The 17952-nt window shown below is 38.0% G+C and overlaps 1 protein-coding gene across 1 annotated transcript in view; it reads right to left on the bottom strand.

Annotated features, from left to right (window-relative positions):
• epb41l5 (erythrocyte membrane protein band 4.1 like 5) overlaps positions 1-17952 on the bottom strand; it is a 318268-nt gene that overhangs the window by 71308 nt on the left and 229008 nt on the right. The window contains exons 18-20 of the mRNA XM_076264241.1: positions 17801-17898; positions 825-938; positions 518-576 (exon numbers count right to left, since the gene is read on the bottom strand). Coding sequence (XP_076120356.1) covers positions 518-576; positions 825-938; positions 17801-17898 — 271 coding nt within the window. The remainder of the gene's footprint in view (positions 1-517; positions 577-824; positions 939-17800; positions 17899-17952) is intronic.

Raw genomic sequence — 17952 nt, 5'->3', positions numbered from 1 at the left:
TGTAGGCCTATGCCCCGCCCCCCACAAACTGCATTAATCCCCCTATGTGAAGCACTGAAGGGGGGAATTCACCCTCATTTTGAAAAATGTATTTTAAGCCCTGTACTGTACCTTTGTTCTTTAATTGTTTTAACATTGTGTTTGTGTTTCCCAGTGGCCAAAACAATTTTCTCCTTGGGATACTTTGACTTTGTATGTACACTACTGGTCAAAAGTTTTAGAACAATTCAAGCAGTGAATGAATAGCTTGAAATGGTACAAAGGCCAGCTCCAAGCACAGCTTAATAGTGGTCGTAGTAAGCAAGCCTCAGTTTCAACTGTAAGGAGAAGACTTCGAGTTGCAGGTTTGACAGATCAAGTTGCAGCAAGAAAGTCATTGCTAAGACGTCAGAATAAGAAAACGAGGCTTGCCTGGGCCATGAAACACCGCCAATAGACTACTAGAAGCCTGGAAGGTGGTGTTAAAAATTGAAAGTACAATAGTCTGAGAAATCCATAATACAAAAACACAATTCACCTGGACACAATCTCTCTCTGTCTCATATTTTCCTCAATTCCGGTAACAACATCTTCCTCCTGCAAATACAAAATGCAATAACAGATGGGGAGAGAATAGATTCAATTTACAACAATGACACTTACAAAATATTTTTCTGAATCAGTTGACAAACCTGTTTAACCTGCATTTTAACACTTTTGTGCTGTTGTCTATATCTTTTCAACTATGAGTAACATTACAGCAATAGAATGAGAAACTTTAAAAATAAAACATTTCTGAGTAGATGCTGCACTCATAGAAGGTGAGAAAATGAGAAATCTGTTACCTTCAAGGTAGCCTCAGCCTGTCCTTTGGGACACTTGTGGTCATCTAGGGGCCTGATCATCAGACTACTATTCATAGTATTCTGAGATTCACTAGACCTTCTCACTATGTCCTCCTGAAATACAAACAGTTACATCTTATTTTATGCATATGTTGCTTGATGTTGATGCTGAAAAATGCATACCGTATTTTCCGGACTGTAAGTCGCACTTTTTTCATAGTTTGACTGGTCCTGTGACTTATAGTCAGGTGCGACTTATATATCAAAATATATAATTTAACATGTTCTTAAATGTTAGTCAGTATGAATTGACATGAACCCTACATGAAACATTACCGTCCACAGCCGTGAGAGGGCGCTCTAGGCTTGTAGGGCGCTCTAGATCGGGGGGCTTGGTGACCTTGCGACAGGTCAGACATTTTTTCGTACTTAAGCACAAAAGTTACAGGGGGTTCGGGGGTGTCACCACCAGGAACATGTATTAAAATATTGTTATTTAAATGCACAAGTTCGGCGCACTTTCAGTCAGCGATTAGGGCTTGCACTGTGCCTAAAACATGCGTGCATACCGTAAATCCTCAAATTATGGCCGGATTCTATTTATAAATAAATGCCGGGCCCCAATGAAATAAAAGTGGTCCTAAATGTTTTATATTGTTGGTTGGTTTAATACTGATGCCAATGTAAAGTCGTTGTCCTACACCGGGTCTCCAACACATTGCTCTCAAGCTACCAGTCACTTGCCGCCCCCTTCTGAGCTTGCAAGAGGCAGAAGCAGTACTAGCCTACATTTAAACACAATTGTTGCCGCGAGGCAAAAAAAAAATCAATACCGTAGGCCTACGCAATAAGGTTTCCATTACAGCACAGCACACGTTCAATGAATGAATAAAAGCGGATGCCTTGTCTCTCAATAAACAGTGGGTGGAAATCCTGACACTCTTTCAACTACATGAAACTTAATAGTGAACCATCAAATACCCCCCAGATTTCAATGCCCATCAGTTCCAACATTTAACAATATAATCAAGCCAAACCAAAAAATAAATCCCAAACCAAACCGAAGATCTTCTGCTTTTGATAGCCTACCGTTATGCCACTCCAAATGAAACGCATGTCTCACAATAAAACGCACATAAGAAATAAAGGCCTGCCTCGATTACAAGCCTGTCCCAAATAAAGGCCTGTGCTTTGAGCAGCCTTAAAGCGATGGTTCGGAGTAATTTCACCCTAGGGTCCTTTGCACCATGACCCTGAGCCAAACACCCTCCCAGAACCTGTTTTCCCTTGGTCGAACCCTGGTTGAGTAGCGCTGTCAGAAACTAATGACTTTCTGCAGACGTAATGGAACCAACTTAGTATCTCGTAAATTACCCCACTAATAATGCCCTGAATGGTACGAAACTTCCCATGGAAGATTTTTTTATTTAAAAAAAAAAAAATGACCCTTTAAATGATGACTTCTGGTGAGTTTTGTGAAAAGAGAAGGGTGGAGAAGAAGCAACTTCACACAGAGGCTTGGGCTTCAGCGCCCCCTGAGCTCTTGGACCCAGTAAGCCCATTCAGTAATCCATCCCTGGACCTGTGGTATGACTCCATTTGTCTTCAAAATGTATACTTTAAAAGAAATTACAAACTATATATCTTTTAGAGTATCTTTGATAACCTCTCTTATCATAAAGACACCTTCTCAACAACTTTTCTGTTCAATCTGGACCAGCAGAATTGGCATTAAGATCCACCGGACATTTCCCTTGTCTACCCCGTTAAACTTCAGGCCCTCGTGTTTTGATGAATTATATTTTACTTAGCAGATCACCCTAGTAGATAACCAGAATTACAGTCTCTAGAATTGTAAGTCAGAATGTAAACTGGGCCACAGATGGTAAGCACAATTAGCTTAAAACTATCTAGTCTAGTATAACCTAAAACTAGCTTAATTACTGATTTTTTTATTAATATGGATATTAAGAGAATAAATCATTATGCAAATACTTTTACTTTTAATACTTAAAGTACATTTAAAATCAGGTGCTTTTTACTTTTACTTAAGTAGGGTTGTCATTGTGGTACTTTCACTTTTACTAAAATAAATATTTCTCTGCTTATTTGTACTTTTACTTAAGTACTGAGTTTCAGCACTTCCTCCACCACTGCCTCTATATTACACAGAATGTGGTTCTTTGACTTATAACTTACACCTGAAGATTTTTTTTTTAACTAAGGCTTAGACTCATAGGTTTGGACCTATAGCCTAATAAGATTTTGTCTTTTCATTTAGATTTCATTATGCTGGCGGCTAATCACACAATTTTAACATAGTTTGAAAGGGACAGGATTCAGGAATAGGCTACTAAGACAGGCCCCTCTTCTGTGTGACTCGCCTCATATTACCCCCTGCATGCATTATAGACTGGCTTCTGACAGAAATTACGTTTTGTGCCAACATGTAGAAACACTAGGCCTACTACAGCCTTTAATTGGTCAATGGAGGTGCAAAATCCATTCTTTGGTTATTGTCCGCGATTCATATTAACTGTAGGCTATCACCGCCAGTGCATTGTAAATGTTATTTCAAAGAAACTTGTAATACAAAAAAAAGACTTTTCATGGATATGTTCATTGTGTAAAGTTTCATTTCGATAGGAGTAAAGGAAAAAAATAGCCCCATTGGGGTGCATTGTTGCCTGGCCTTATTGGCACACGTCTCGGATTGATGAGAATTTAACATATTTCCTCAACTAGGATTTCTTAGGACTTCTAGTATGTTGTTCTGGACACCTCATAGAAATGATCTATGCTAAAAAAATATTTTACAATTAGTCAGTCATGAAATCCTACTTTACCTGGACTACAAAAGCAAGAGACATTTCCAGCTAACATGGGCTTACCGAATATAGGTGCACTCATTACTAAAACCTTTGCAATAAATGATGTCATCAGTGAAAACAAAATTGGAATTTCTGTTTCCTGTTGAAACCTGGCTAACTTCAGACAGCGAAGCTGTTCTTGTTGAAACCTGTCCCCCAAATTATAATTTCTTCCACTCAACTAGACAGGGTAAACCATTCTCTCAAACAAATATAGTTGCGCTAGAGTCAATTTTAGCGATTTCGCTTCCTTCGAGTATATCGCCTTCACTCTGAAGGCTGACCCAACTATACTTCTATTGACCTTATACCGCCCTCCTAAACTATGGACTGGCTTCCTCGACCAGTTTTCTGAACTTATGTCGCTCATCATCACTAGCTATGATCGGTAATTGTAAATGGTGACTTTAATATCCATGTCAATAAGACGACCGATGCTAAAGCCAGTAAGCTCCTTAATACTTTGGACAGTTTAGAGCTAAAGCAGCATGTTACGGGGTCCACCCACAACCTTGGCAAAACCCTCGATCTACTCATTTCTAGAGGGATAGAAGTCACTGACTAATCAGTAAATGATATAAATATGTCTGATCATTATTGTGTATCTTTTAATGTCGTATACTTATACCCGAAATTTCAGTCAAATCACGATTCTTGGACGTTAGAGCAGAGCAGCAGTTCATAGCTCTTGCAGACTCCATAAGTTCAGATATTTTAAATCATCGTATTGACCAAATGGTAGAGGCTTTCAATAGTGAACTAGGTGTCCTGCTTGACAGAGTGGCACCCTTAGGGCCCTATCATGACATTCTAAAGTGCATCGTCACTCGTCAAAAGTCTATTCAAATTTAGTAGGATGTCCAGTTCACATTGGGAGGGGTTTCGCTATCAAAAGTGGAGCGCATGGCGTAACAAGGTGTTCCTAGGTCTTTTAATCAGTCATATGGGTGTGTTTGGGGCGTAACATCATTTTAAACCAATGAGAATGACATCTGTCATTCCCTTTAACGGCGCAACGCGCGATATGTCAAATGCATGGGTATTTTGGCATTCAAAGGCGCATTTGAAGGAGGCTGCTTGCGAGACCGTATATGGTTCTTAAACCATGCTTTACTAAAACCTAGCATAGCCTTCACGCATTTGCACTCGTCTATTTGAACTCATTGGCAAAGTGAAACTAACTTCACCAAGGAGTCAGTCAACGACAAGACAGTTATATGCAGTTACTTTCACTATTGACTGACAATGGGTTACCACCGAAAACATAGGCTGGAAAAAGCAACACTTACACTAATATTGCTCAAATGACTGAATAAAACAACATTTATCCTGCAGAGGAGTTGCTTATATCTCGTGACAGTGCGTCTTCAGCTGTGCTCCATACATGTCTCTCGCCTCTCCCCTAATCACTTTTAACCGTCATTACCAATTTGCAAATGATGGTGAATAACTACTCATTATGAGATGCACAGTATTTCGTAATATCTTTGTTCTAATTATGTTTCCCATTGTAATCGTGCAATTTGTAATGCTTTGCATGGACGTGCGCTGGTGTGCGTTCATGAATGATAGAAGGATTGTGCGTGCAGCTGCCAATATGACTGTTCACATGTGCTCTTAAAATAGCATATGAACAACTCGCCATTGACTTCTGACCAGGTTTAGGTGGCGTATGATAGCAATTTTTAGACAACGCGCTAGTCCCCTCCCTAGGTTGTTAATTGCCCCACCCCTGGGCGCAATGCTTAAAAAATAAACGTGCAAAATACTGAATTCAACTTTCCGTGGGTGAATAACGAGTATTACGCCATGCGCTGGTGGCCCAAAATACAGCCCTTAAAGACTAAAAAAAGGCCCTGTAGTAAACTGACTCCTTGGATGAACGAAAATATCTATGACCTAAAAAGATCCTGTAGAAAAGCTGAGAGAACCTGGAAAAAAAATAAGCTACAGGTTCACCGTGCCATTCTAAAAGAAAAATTATATTAGAGCTATTCGGAATGAGAGAAGAGTCCACTTCTCTAAGGTAATTGCTGAAAGAAGTGGAAACTCAAGGATTGTTGTTCTCCACCATTGATAGGCTACTGCATCAAACACCTTTTGACACACTCAGTCAGGCATCCTCTCTAAGATGCAAAGAATTTACAGACTTCTTCAAAAACAAATTAGTTTCTATATAAGTAAGTATATAAGTTTAAGTATATATACTCTTTTGATCCCGTGAGGGAAATTTGGTCTCTGCATTTATCCCAATCCGTGAATTAGTGAAACACACTCAGCATACAGTGAACATACAGTGAACATACAGTGAGGTGAAGCACACACTAATCCCAACGCAGTGAGCTGCCTGCTACAGCGGCGCTCGGGGAGCAGTGAGGGATTAGGTGCCTTGCTCAAGGGCACTTCAGCCGTTCCTACTGGTTGGGGTTCGAACTGGCAACCCTCCGGTTACAAGTCCGAAGCACTAAAGAGTAGGCCACGGCTGCCCCAAAAAGTTGTTACCAATAAGGGAGGCTATTGGTAACATACGTTTGATAGTACACCCAAAAACAGGCCCCCAAAATTAAGATTCTTTAGCACTATTACTCAATCTGAGTTTAGCAAAATTATAACTCAGACCGGCTCCTCAACATGTGCTTTAGATCCAATCCCTACTAGATTCCTCAAAAACGTATATGATAGCTTTATTCTCAAGATAATAAATACCTCATTAGAAACAGGTATTTTTCCGACTGCTTTTAAAACCGCTGTTGTGAAACCTTTACTTAAAAAGTAAAATCTCAACCATACTATCCTGAGTAACTATAGGCCTATATCAAACCTACCTTTCCTGAGCAAAGTACTTGAAAAAGTTGTTTGTAATCAGCTAAATACCTTCCCCAACGAAAACGAATCCATGCCTTTATCACTAGCAGGTTAGACTTCTGCAATGCACTTTTTACTGGTCTCCCCCGAAAACATATAAAGGAATTGGAACTCATACAGAAAAAAAGTCTGCTAGACTTTTAACTTTTAAGACCAAGAAGAGAGAACACATCACCTCTGTGTTAGCTGAACTGCACTGGCTCCCTGGCTTCCTATAGATTTGATTAAAATAACCTTTAATACAATTAAAGGTTATGTTAATTACTTACATAGCACCTTCATATATCTCTGAGCTTTTAATATCTTGTCAACCACAAAGGAAACAGATCTTCCAATGCTAATATTTTAATTGTACCCAAAGTGCTCCACAAGCAAAGTGGAGAAACTGCTTTTATCCATTATGCCCCAAAGCTATGAAACACCCTGCCTCTGTACATCAAACAGGCGAGTTCAATTTCAATTTCAATTCAATTTAATTTCACTTATATAGTGCCAAAACATTACACATATCTCATGGTGCTTTACAGAGTGTTAAAACATTCAAAGAGAGCCCATGAGTAACAGGGGCGAGGAAAAACTCTCTAGAATTGGAGATACATATAAGTTCAGTGAATATCTTTAAAAAAGACCTGGAAACATACCTGTACAAGAGAGCCTTTAGTTAACTCATCTTGTAGACTACGTTTTCAGATTATTTTACATCTGACTACTGCTATTAGAGAGTTTATTTTTTTGATTATTAAAGAGTGTTTTTCATTTAAAGACTTGACTTCGTCCTTATTCTGTAGAGCATTTAGTGCCCTCCCCAATCCCAGATGTTCACATTGCATGTTTGTTTGTAATGGATGCAACCGCGAGATACGCTTGTCATAGGCGCCGATACCGTGGGTGCTCCGTCGCTCGAGCACCCACGGAAAACATAGAGCACCCACGTGTGCCAGCTTACAGTCCCGGCTAAATTTACATTAATTTAAAATCAAACATCGCAGTTAATGTTAAATTCAGCATCTCTCATAATGTGATTGGCTATGTTGCTGGTCAATCCCCTACTCCATATACTAACCACCAATGAGAGAGTCTCTCGTATGAAAATTCCTGACACTTTCCACCTGAAGAATTAACGCAAGGCTTTGTCGGGTCTTCAGCCCCGAATGTTTAAAATGTATATAGCCCTGAATATCATTTTAAAAGTAGTCTGATCAAGCTTATTGTTTTGTGACACAGCTAAACACTGGTACCTCATAGAACGTCTATAACATAGCCTAGGTGGTCGCAACTCACAAAAGTAAAGCAAAGTAAAGCAAAAGTAAACCCTTGAAGACATCGCGGTCTGGTGCGCTATGTAGATCGTTTCTCGTACCATTTCATTTCTCAGAATTTAGGTCTACTAGGCCTACAATAACGTCATCACCAAATACATCTTTTATTTTTAGTTGATCAACCACAAAGAGTAGCATAGGCCTACTGTGCACAGTGCACTGACGACTGTAGCAGCCCAAGGTAACCAGTTGTTGTAGATGAAGGGCAACCACTTGTTTCAGATAGCCTGGACAACATGTTACCTGAGTGCACGCAGGTGTCTCCCTCTCCCTCCCGTGTCATAGGCCTATGTAATGTGTCCAGAAAACCCACAACACGCAACAGTGATAGAGCAATCATAGTATCATGATACTATTGCCATCTGGCGGTAGTGGTTTGTGGGCCTATTGGGGTCAAGTAGGAAGCCCAGCAAGTTCCAAAAGTAGAAAAAAAGTTTTGCGAGATCTCGCAAAACTTTGCGAGATCCCGCAATGAGATCCCGCAAAAGTGCATCATTTTTTTTTCTTGTTCATGTTTCTTTTCCCCATTACTTTTTCCCCATGTCACCCGGAGGGCTCCGTACAATAGATACATAGACCATCTGGACAAAGTCATCAACAGAGTAGCACTGAAGGGAGAGGCAACTGGCATGTGATCTCCCCACGGGCCAATGGATGTACAAGTTTTCTCCTGTGCCTACGATATTTAATCCAGTGTTTTGTCAAGTTGCAAAATGCTATTCGTTTTAACAAATTTTTATGATAGTATGAAGTACTTTTTGTATAGGCTACTATCTTAATTGCTTTATACTCAATACTTGACCAATGGCTATTGCATCTGTCTATTGAAAGTGAGAATGTGGCAAGTGATCTGTATAGGCTTCATAAAATAAAATAAACAGATTGCTAATGGCCTACAAGCTGATCTGGGGTGCGTTTCCCGTACAACTACGGAGGTTAGCTTTTTACTAACAAGATGCATCGTTCCAACATGTAAGTTACGACTGTTTCCCAAAACTGTCGTACTTACATAGTACTTTGTAAGTTTGGACCATGATAGTTTCCAAACTTCAGTAGTCTGGACTAAGGTGGTTAATGACGTTTAGTAGCATGTGAACGGGCAACTGCACATAATTCTGTGGCGCATTGCGTTAAGGCCGGCAGATGACAGCCGCCGTTGCAGGAGTTATCAGTCCCCTGTCCAAGAGTTCGAATCTGGGTTAAGATTTTGACAACAATATTCACATCGTTGTTTACCTAAGTTTATCTTTTGTGCAGATCATATTATCAAAATCAAAGGCTACATATTCTCAACTGACTCGTCAAAAAGTGTGCACCACCTTATTATTATCTGCAGGTGTGTGACTTTTACTTACGTGCACATGGCTGCAAATTGATTTTTAATTTATGTATTTTCTGCCTTGGGCATTTTAAAATATGGATGTATGGTGGTTAGAAGTGTAAATATCAATTAGAAACCTAAATATATTTATAATTATAATAACTGGCGTCAGTGACGTCTTTGACATGAAGATCCCCGGAACTATGCTTCTACTAGCATTCTACCACAGGTCGAGAGGTGTAGTTCTACACTACATAACTTTACGACAGTGGTTGCGAACGTTCGTTGCTACTATGGTTTTGGGAAACACTGACGTAGTGTAACGATGCATTGGACTATGTAAGTTCCAAATATGAATGTAATTCTGCGGCAGAAAGCAGATGTAGGCCTTTGTTTATTGTACAGAAAAATAAAAATGACATGTCAAGCAGTCAATTGACTACATTGCAGTCAAGAAGTAGGGCAAATTAATTCACGAAACCAATACGTGGGTCATAGTTGTCTAAGCCTCTATAGCGTAGCCTGTTAAAAACGTCGCTAGATAGTATTAAATCGCCAACATTGTTTTCTGCAGAAGCCTACCCAAGGCTACAGATTAATTCTGAACAGTTATTTCTCTACTGGCTCAATTATCACACCACTGTTTCGATTTGCGTAGTTGCGTTACGCCCAACACTGACAATAATGTAGACAGCAAATTTCGATTTCGATTTTCGTTACCACCGTGTAGTCAAGCCTTAAGCCATACCCAAGTAGCCTAAATCGAGGTAATGTTTAATTATGCATGATTTATTTTGTTATTGAATTCGTAGGCTGGGATTACTCTCGGCAACAATTATGTTTAATGGTAGCCTCCTGAAGGGGCGGCAGGCAGAGCGATGTACAGTGGCAGAGCGACGCACAGTGGCTGAAAGTGGTACTAAAGCTTCACGCAGCTTCACGCCTCGTAATGCGCGACTGAAGTGGTCATTTGAAAGCGATGCCCACTGTATATACAGCTCAGTTAACGCAATGACATCTTGCCAGCTGCTGCATCTTCTGGTGAGACATGAGCTGAGCAGTATGACATGACACGGAAACTTTCGCCTATATTCATTTCTGGCCAGCATCGTTGAACAATCACTTTGGACAAGGAAAGTAAGCCTACAAATTAATTTACAAGGAAAGTAAATGCACTGGAAACCGAGCACACAAGTTAGAAAAAACCTAGCATTTATTTATGTAGCCTCAATGTTGCAGGACATGACAAAGACGGTCGACTGAGAAAACAGATAGCCATACTCTGTCGATCTGTCCGAGTGGATATCCCTAGGCTATATGTAGCCTAAATATAGGTCTACCCATAATATAGCCATTGTTTTTAGGTTACATTGCCTGTGTGGTGAAGTTATAACCAGACTTCTATCAACGCAAAGCAGAAGTCAGCTAGCAATGGATTTGAAATTACTGCTTTTCAATCCGTAGCCACTTAATGCTTATTCTGGCTATGAAAAAATAGCCTACACAAGTGTGTCAGATAGGCCTAATATTAAAGTATATTAAATAAAAAATATTTTAAATGGGCTGTTAAAATATGTTTGCCTATATGATTAGCCTACAAAGGAGGAGAAAAGCAAACAGGTGTAAAGGATAGGCCTACTTTTAAAGGGCCATCAAAAATATAAAAAGTAAATGAAACAGAGTACTTTTTTATTTTTACTTGAGTAGATTTCTCAGATGGTAATACTTACTTTTACTCAAGTAATTTTTGAAGGGAGTAATTGTACTTTTATTTGAGTATAGATTATCAGTAGGGGTGTGAATCTCTCATGTAAAAGACGATACGATTCGCATCTAGATACATGGGCACGATTCGATACATGATACATGTTTATAAAAAATGATTCAGTACGATTCGATGCGATGCGATTTGATGCAATTCGATGCAGTTCAAGAATGGAAAGCATTCTGAAATATTTTTTATCATTTGCTCAAGGTGCACATTAATTTTATATTATCAATTATCATTGTCATGGTCAATTAGGCAAAAAATGTGTGAATATGATTATCTAAACTGAGGTTTGTTTCATATACTGTATTGAAATGAAAAAAGAATAGTCTACATTTTAGTCAAATACAACATAAAAATACATTTTTATAGACCTCACAGATTTTATAGAGTTATATCTGATTGTTTTCATGGAGCTGTAGCCTTGTTGAGGTAAGACAATACCGAAATAAAATAAAACAGTGCTTAAGACACTCTTGGCCTTTTCTCATATAGCCTACCCTACAAGAATAAAATAGGCCTACAAATCAATGAACTCTCTGGGCTTATTTTGTTCCAACAGTAGACCTAATGCAGAAACCTATAATGCCACAAGTCTGAGTGAATATGAACAAAATCATTGGCTAATAATTTGTGCATCGTTTTAGCAGCAAGGGCCAAATTATTATTTAACATTAAGGAAATCCCTTCATCAAAGGTAAGGCTACTCTACAGACTATCGTTGCTGTTTAGGAACGCTATAAGTGTTTAATTTCGCGCTGGATTTCGAAAAACAAAAGCCGACCGAGTGCAAGTTGTCACATGCTTAAGTTGCAGTAGATGGGTAATGAGGTCATTTGACAACTTTGGGCAATGAATGTAACCAAAAACGAACTGCATTACCCACAATTCCGTGCCACGTATAGTTTCAAAAACGGAAGTGGGATGAACGCGCTGCTTGGAACGTAAATGAGGGTCTGAGCGAGCAGAAAAGGTTGTGAACCGATTCATAACAAGTAAATCGATATAACGACCGATTCATTTCAGTTTTTTTCCGATACGGGGCTTCACGTATCGATGTAGCCGTATCTTACACGTTAAAAACGGATACCGATACGTATCGGTTAATCTTTACACCCCTAATTATCAGTACTCTACCCACCCCTGCTAAGAACATACTAAGGAAAACCGAAGTCCACATCAACAGGGCCTAAGCATTTGTTAGCAAATTCCCTGGAATTACATTCTCTAGTTATAGTGCATGAAAATGCACTATACTGTTCTTCCAAGTCTTCTTATTCTTATTATTAGAGTGCATGAAAATGCACTCTACTGTTCTTCCTAGGCTTCTTCTTCTTCTTATTAGAGTGCATGAAAATGCACTCTACTGTTCTTCCTAGGCTTCTTCTTCTTCTTCTTCTTCTTCTTCTAACGCAGTTAATGCAGCTTCAACCGTTTAACGTAGAAACTTCATTCAAACTGCGTTGCGTAGGTCTTACTTATGACATGTGGGCTTTGTATTTTTCATCTTTGTAACTTTTATACTTTTTAAACTATTAATTAAAAACTGCTCAAAATTTCCCCATAGACTTAACATGGGCTGATGACATCACAATGGACTAATTAACTTGATTTGCACCTGGTATCATCTTCCAGCTGCTCATCTAGGCCCCATCAAAGAATCAGTTCAACTAATTGCACCTGTATCAACTGCTTTCTACTGAACTAGACCAACTCTCTCTGTCTCTCCATTCTACAAGGATATAAGACACATTTCCTCCAACTTTCTATCCATTCATCCTCTTCAAACCATTCACTCATCCACCCATTAAACTATCCATCAACATCCATTAAACAATCTGCCTATCAACATCCATTCAACTTTCTGTCTATCAACATCCATTACACTATCTACATTTAACTTTTAAACTATATACTCTGTCTCAGGCTTTAAGCATACAATATGGCTCTATTAAGACTGCCGTTAAGCAATTAGAATCCTATGGCAGGTGTTCGGGCCAGCTGCATCAACTGCCAGTCTCAGGCTTTAAGCATACAAACTGGCCCTATTAAGACTACACATCCTGTCCAACTGCTTCCTCTGCCAAAAACTGTTTCAAAATAAAAGTCCTCACTACAATATTTCACTGTTAAACAATTTAACCCTTTAAACTACTGAACTTTTTAACTGTTCAGCCATTGTAACTGTTACTTGTCATCAACTATGACTCCTACCCACTGTAGCTAGTTAGCATGGTTAGCATAGTTAGCATGCTAGCATGTTAGCATGCTAGCATGTTAGCATGCTAGTTAGCATTTTTAGCAAAACTGCTAAAAATGATTAGCTAAGTTAGCTAAGTCACATGGTTAGCATAATTAGCATGCTAGCATGTTAACATGCTAGTTAGCATTTTAGCAAAACTGCTAAAAATTATTAGCTAAGTTAGCTAAGTCACATGGTTAGCATAGTTAGCATGTTAACATGCTAGTTAGCATAGTTAGCAAAACTGCTAAAAATGATTAGCTAGGTTAGCTAAGTCACATGGTTAACTTAGTTAGCATGTTAGCATTGCTAACATACTAGTTAGCATAACTACTAAAAATGAAAACATTAGCTAAGTTAACTAAGTTAAGTATTATCCACCTATTTAACCGTTCAATCATTCCAACTATATTAAACCTTATCTAGCAAGCAAATCATTTAACCATATAAACTATCCACCTATTTAACTGTTCAGTCACTCCAACTATATTAAACCTCATCTACCTAGCAACCAATATAGTTTGTTTTTACTCTGTATGATATTTTACATCATATTTTTTGCATTTTCATGCACTGTATTTCCTTCAGGAAATGCTTTTCTAGTTCTTCTTCTAACGCAGCTAATGCAGCTTCAACCATTTAACGTATAAACTTTATTCAAACTATGTTACGTAGGTCTTATTTAGGACATGTAGGCTTTGTATTTTTCATCTTTGTAACTTTTATACTTTTTAAACTATTAATTATTTACTTTTATAAAATCCCCATAGACTTAACATTAGATTATGACATCACAATGGACTAATTAACTTGATTTGCACCTGTATCATGTTCCAGCTGCTCATCTAGGCCCCATCAAAGAATCAGTTCAACTGATTGCACCTGTATCAACTGCTTTCTACTGAACTAGACCAACTCTCTCTCTCAACTGTCTCTACATTCTACAAGGATATAAGACACATTTCATCCAACTTTCTATCCATTCATCCTCTTCAAACCATTCACTCATCCACCCATTAAACTATCCATTAACATCCATTAAACAATCTGCCTATCAACATCCATTCAACTTTCTGTCTATCAACATCCATTACACTATCTACATTTAACTTTTAAACTATATACTCTGTCTCAGGCTTTAAGCATACAATATGGCTCTATTAAGACTGCCGTTAAGCAATTAGAATCCTAGGCCAGGTGGCCAGGCCACCTGCACCCTATCAGTTTCTCAGGCTAACCTTTTAAACTATCCAGCTATTTGACTGTTCAGTCAGTCCAACTATATTAAACCTCATCTACCTAGTTCAGTCATTCCAACTATATTAAATCTCATCTACCTAGCAAATAATTTAACCTTTTACACTATCCACCTATTTAACCGTTCAGTCATTCCAACTATATTAAACCTCATCTACCTAGTTCAGTCATTCCAACTATATTAAACCTCATCTACCTAGCAAATAATTTAACCATTTGAATCCTATGGCAGGTGTTCAGGCCACCTGGATCTCAACTGCCAGTCTCAGGCTTTAAGCATACAAACTGGCCCTATTAAGACTACACATCCTGTTCAACTGCTTCCTCTGCCAAAAACTGTTTCAAAATAAAAGTCCTCACTACAATATTTCACTGTTAAACAATTTAACCCTTTAAACTACTGAACTTTTTAACTGTTTAGCCATTGTAACTGTTACTTGTCATCAACTATGACTCCTACCACACTGTAGCTAGTTAGCATGGTTAGCATAGTTAGCATGCTAGCATGTTAGCATACTAATTAGCATTTTTAGCAAAATTGCTAAAAATGATTAGCTAAGTTAGCTAAGTCACATGGTTAGCATAGTTAGCATGCTAACATGCTAGTTAGCATTTTTAGCAAAACTGCTAAAATGATTAGCTAAGTTAGCTAAGTCACATGGTTAGCATAGTTAGCATGCTAGCATGTTAGCATGCTAGTTAGCATAGTTAGCATAACTACTAAAAATGATTAGCTAAGTTAGCTAAGTCACGTGGTTAGCATAATTAGCCTGTTAGCATGCTAGTTAGCATAGTTAGCATAACTAATAAAAATGATTAGCTAGGTTAGCTAAGTCATATAGTTAGCATAGTTAACATGTTAACATTGTTAACATGCTAGTTAGCATAGTTACTTGGTTAGCATTATTATCTTTGTTAACATAGTTAGCATAACTACTAGCAAACATTGGAGCCATTCCAACTGTTAGTTATCGTCAACTATCTGCCTAAAAATTTAACCATTTCAATTATCAACCTATTTAATTGTTCAGTCAGTCCAACTATAGTAAACCTTATCTACCAAGCAAATAATTTAACCATATGAACTCATCATATTTTTGCATTTTCATGCACTATATTTCCTTCAGGAAATGCTTTTCTAGTTATTATTCTTCTTCTAACGCACTTAATGCAGCTTCAACCGTTTAACGTAGAAACTTCATTCAAACTATGTTACGTAGGTCTTACTTATGACATGTGGGCTTTGTATTTTTCACCTTTGTAACTTTTATACTTTTTAAACTATTAATTAAAAACTATTCAAAATTTCCCCATTGACTTAACACTATGATTATGACATCACAATATGGCCGTTAAGCAATTAGAATCCTATGGCAGGTGTTCGGGCCACCTGCATCAACTGGCAGTCTCGGGCTTTAAGCATACAAACTGGCCCTATTAAGACTACACATCCTGTTCAACTGCTTCCTCTGCAAAAAACTGTTTCAAAATACTACAATACTACAATATTTCACTGTAAAACAATGTAACCCTTCAAACTACTGAACTTTTTAACTGTTCAGCCATTGTAACTGTTACTTGTCATCAACTATCACTCCTACCCACTGTAGCTAGTTAACATGGATAGCTAAGTAACATGGTTAGCATAGTTAGCATGCTAGCATGCTAGTTAGCATTTTTAAGAAAACCGCTAAAAAGGATTAGCTAAGTTAGCTAAGTCACATGGTTAACATAGTTAGCATGCTAGTTAACATAGTTAGCATAACTGCTAAAAATGATTAGCGAAGTTAGCTAAGTCACATGGTTAGCATAGTTATAATGTTAGCATGCTAGTTAGCATAGTTATCATAACTAATAAAAATGATTAGCTAGGTTAGCTAAATCATATGGTTAGCATAGTTAACATTTTAACATTGTTAGCATGCATGAAAATGCAAAAATATGATGAGTTCATATGGTTAAATTATTTGCTTGGTAGATAAGGTTTACTATAGTTGGAATGACTGAACAGTTAAATAGGTTGATAATTGAAATGGTTAAATTATTTAGGTAGATAGTTGACGATAACTAACAGTTGGAATGGCTCTAATGTTTGCTAGCAGTTATGCTAACTATGTTAACAAAGGGTGATGGGAATGTTTGCTTATAATGTCAGAGAAATATATCTATCTATCTATAGGTATAACAGCAGTATAGGCCTAAAGGTGAAAAAAGAAATCACATTTGTATGTGATTAGAATGTTGCCAATTAAAGGTTCCATTTGATACGGTTATAACAGAGACGGTTGATAAAGCGAAACGATTCATAAGAGGGTAAATTCTGGCACGTTGTGACGTGGGGTTCGAAACTGTCACGCCCATTTAGGAGTCTAGCAGGAGGTCCAGTGTCTATGTATTCCTATGGGAGAAATGAACATTTTCACGGAATATGACCAATCCCTTAGCCCTACATTCAGCGATGTAAGTTTTGAACCCATTTTCTAGAAGCCACATGTCTCCCTAACATTCCGACATTGAAATTGTATTTTCCAACGAAACAAATAAAGACAAAAATAGCTTTGTTCGTGAACTGTCACCGTCTCCTCAAAGCTCTGGTGCACAGCCACCTGTTCTCAGAGGCTCTAGACTCAGAGATGGTTGATAAACTAACCTAACATATTTTTGCTAGAACTAGTAGACTACCACAAAGTTGCTGAACATATGTTATTTCAGGTTTGTTTATATAAGTTTAACCAAAGTTCTTAGCTGCTAGCTAGCTAGCGAACATTCCCATTCACTTTCCGTTTACTGTGCTAACGTTAGCTAGCTCGGTTAACGGGGCAAAATGAAATGAATCATTCCGTGTCCAAAAGAGTGTTTCATTGGCATCACACACAAACAATGACTGTAAAATAGTATACAAAATTATGTTATTATTGCTTATTCAGAGAAAAGTTTATGTTTTGACACGCCTATTTAGGAGTCCGGAACTAGTGCCATTTCGTTCCATCGTCTTATGATTCATCTTAGTTAACTATAGAATCTTTGGTTATATTGAACTCAAGCAACCAGTTTGAATGGCAGTTAATGTAAGTTCTAGATCTTTGCAGTAGAATTCTGGAATGACTTGTAAAAATACTTTACTCCTCAAATATGTGTATATTATACAGCAAATATCTAGCCCAAGAGGTCAGATCTGAAGTGCCTCCACGTCTGAAATGAATCCTTAGAGGGTGAAGATTATATAGTGGAACTTTCATGCTTTAGTCATAAAATGCACAACTGTTTTGCTTATCATCCTAACTATAAGTTGGAAACAATCCCATAACACCATTTATTTCATATGATTACTGACCTGGTTGCTTAGAGTATTACTGCTGGTGGCTGCAGACTGAGCTGGAGAAGAGTGTAGAATGCTTTCTATTTCCATCTGCTTCAGGCATGCGCTTGTGTCTGGTGGAAAAAAATGCAAATGTTTCTACTCTACTCTTCTTAAACTACTCTTCT

The sequence above is a fragment of the Alosa pseudoharengus genome, unplaced genomic scaffold (genome assembly GCF_046254945.1).
Source record: "Alosa pseudoharengus isolate Yale_2024_CS ecotype anadromous, Long Island Sound unplaced genomic scaffold, YU_APseudo_1.1 YU_APseudo_1.1_scf_3, whole genome shotgun sequence".
In the NCBI taxonomy this organism is placed as follows: domain Eukaryota; kingdom Metazoa; phylum Chordata; class Actinopteri; order Clupeiformes; family Clupeidae; genus Alosa; species Alosa pseudoharengus.
Note: the sequence above shows the minus strand (reverse complement) of the source record. Positions and strands in the feature narration are given on the sequence as shown.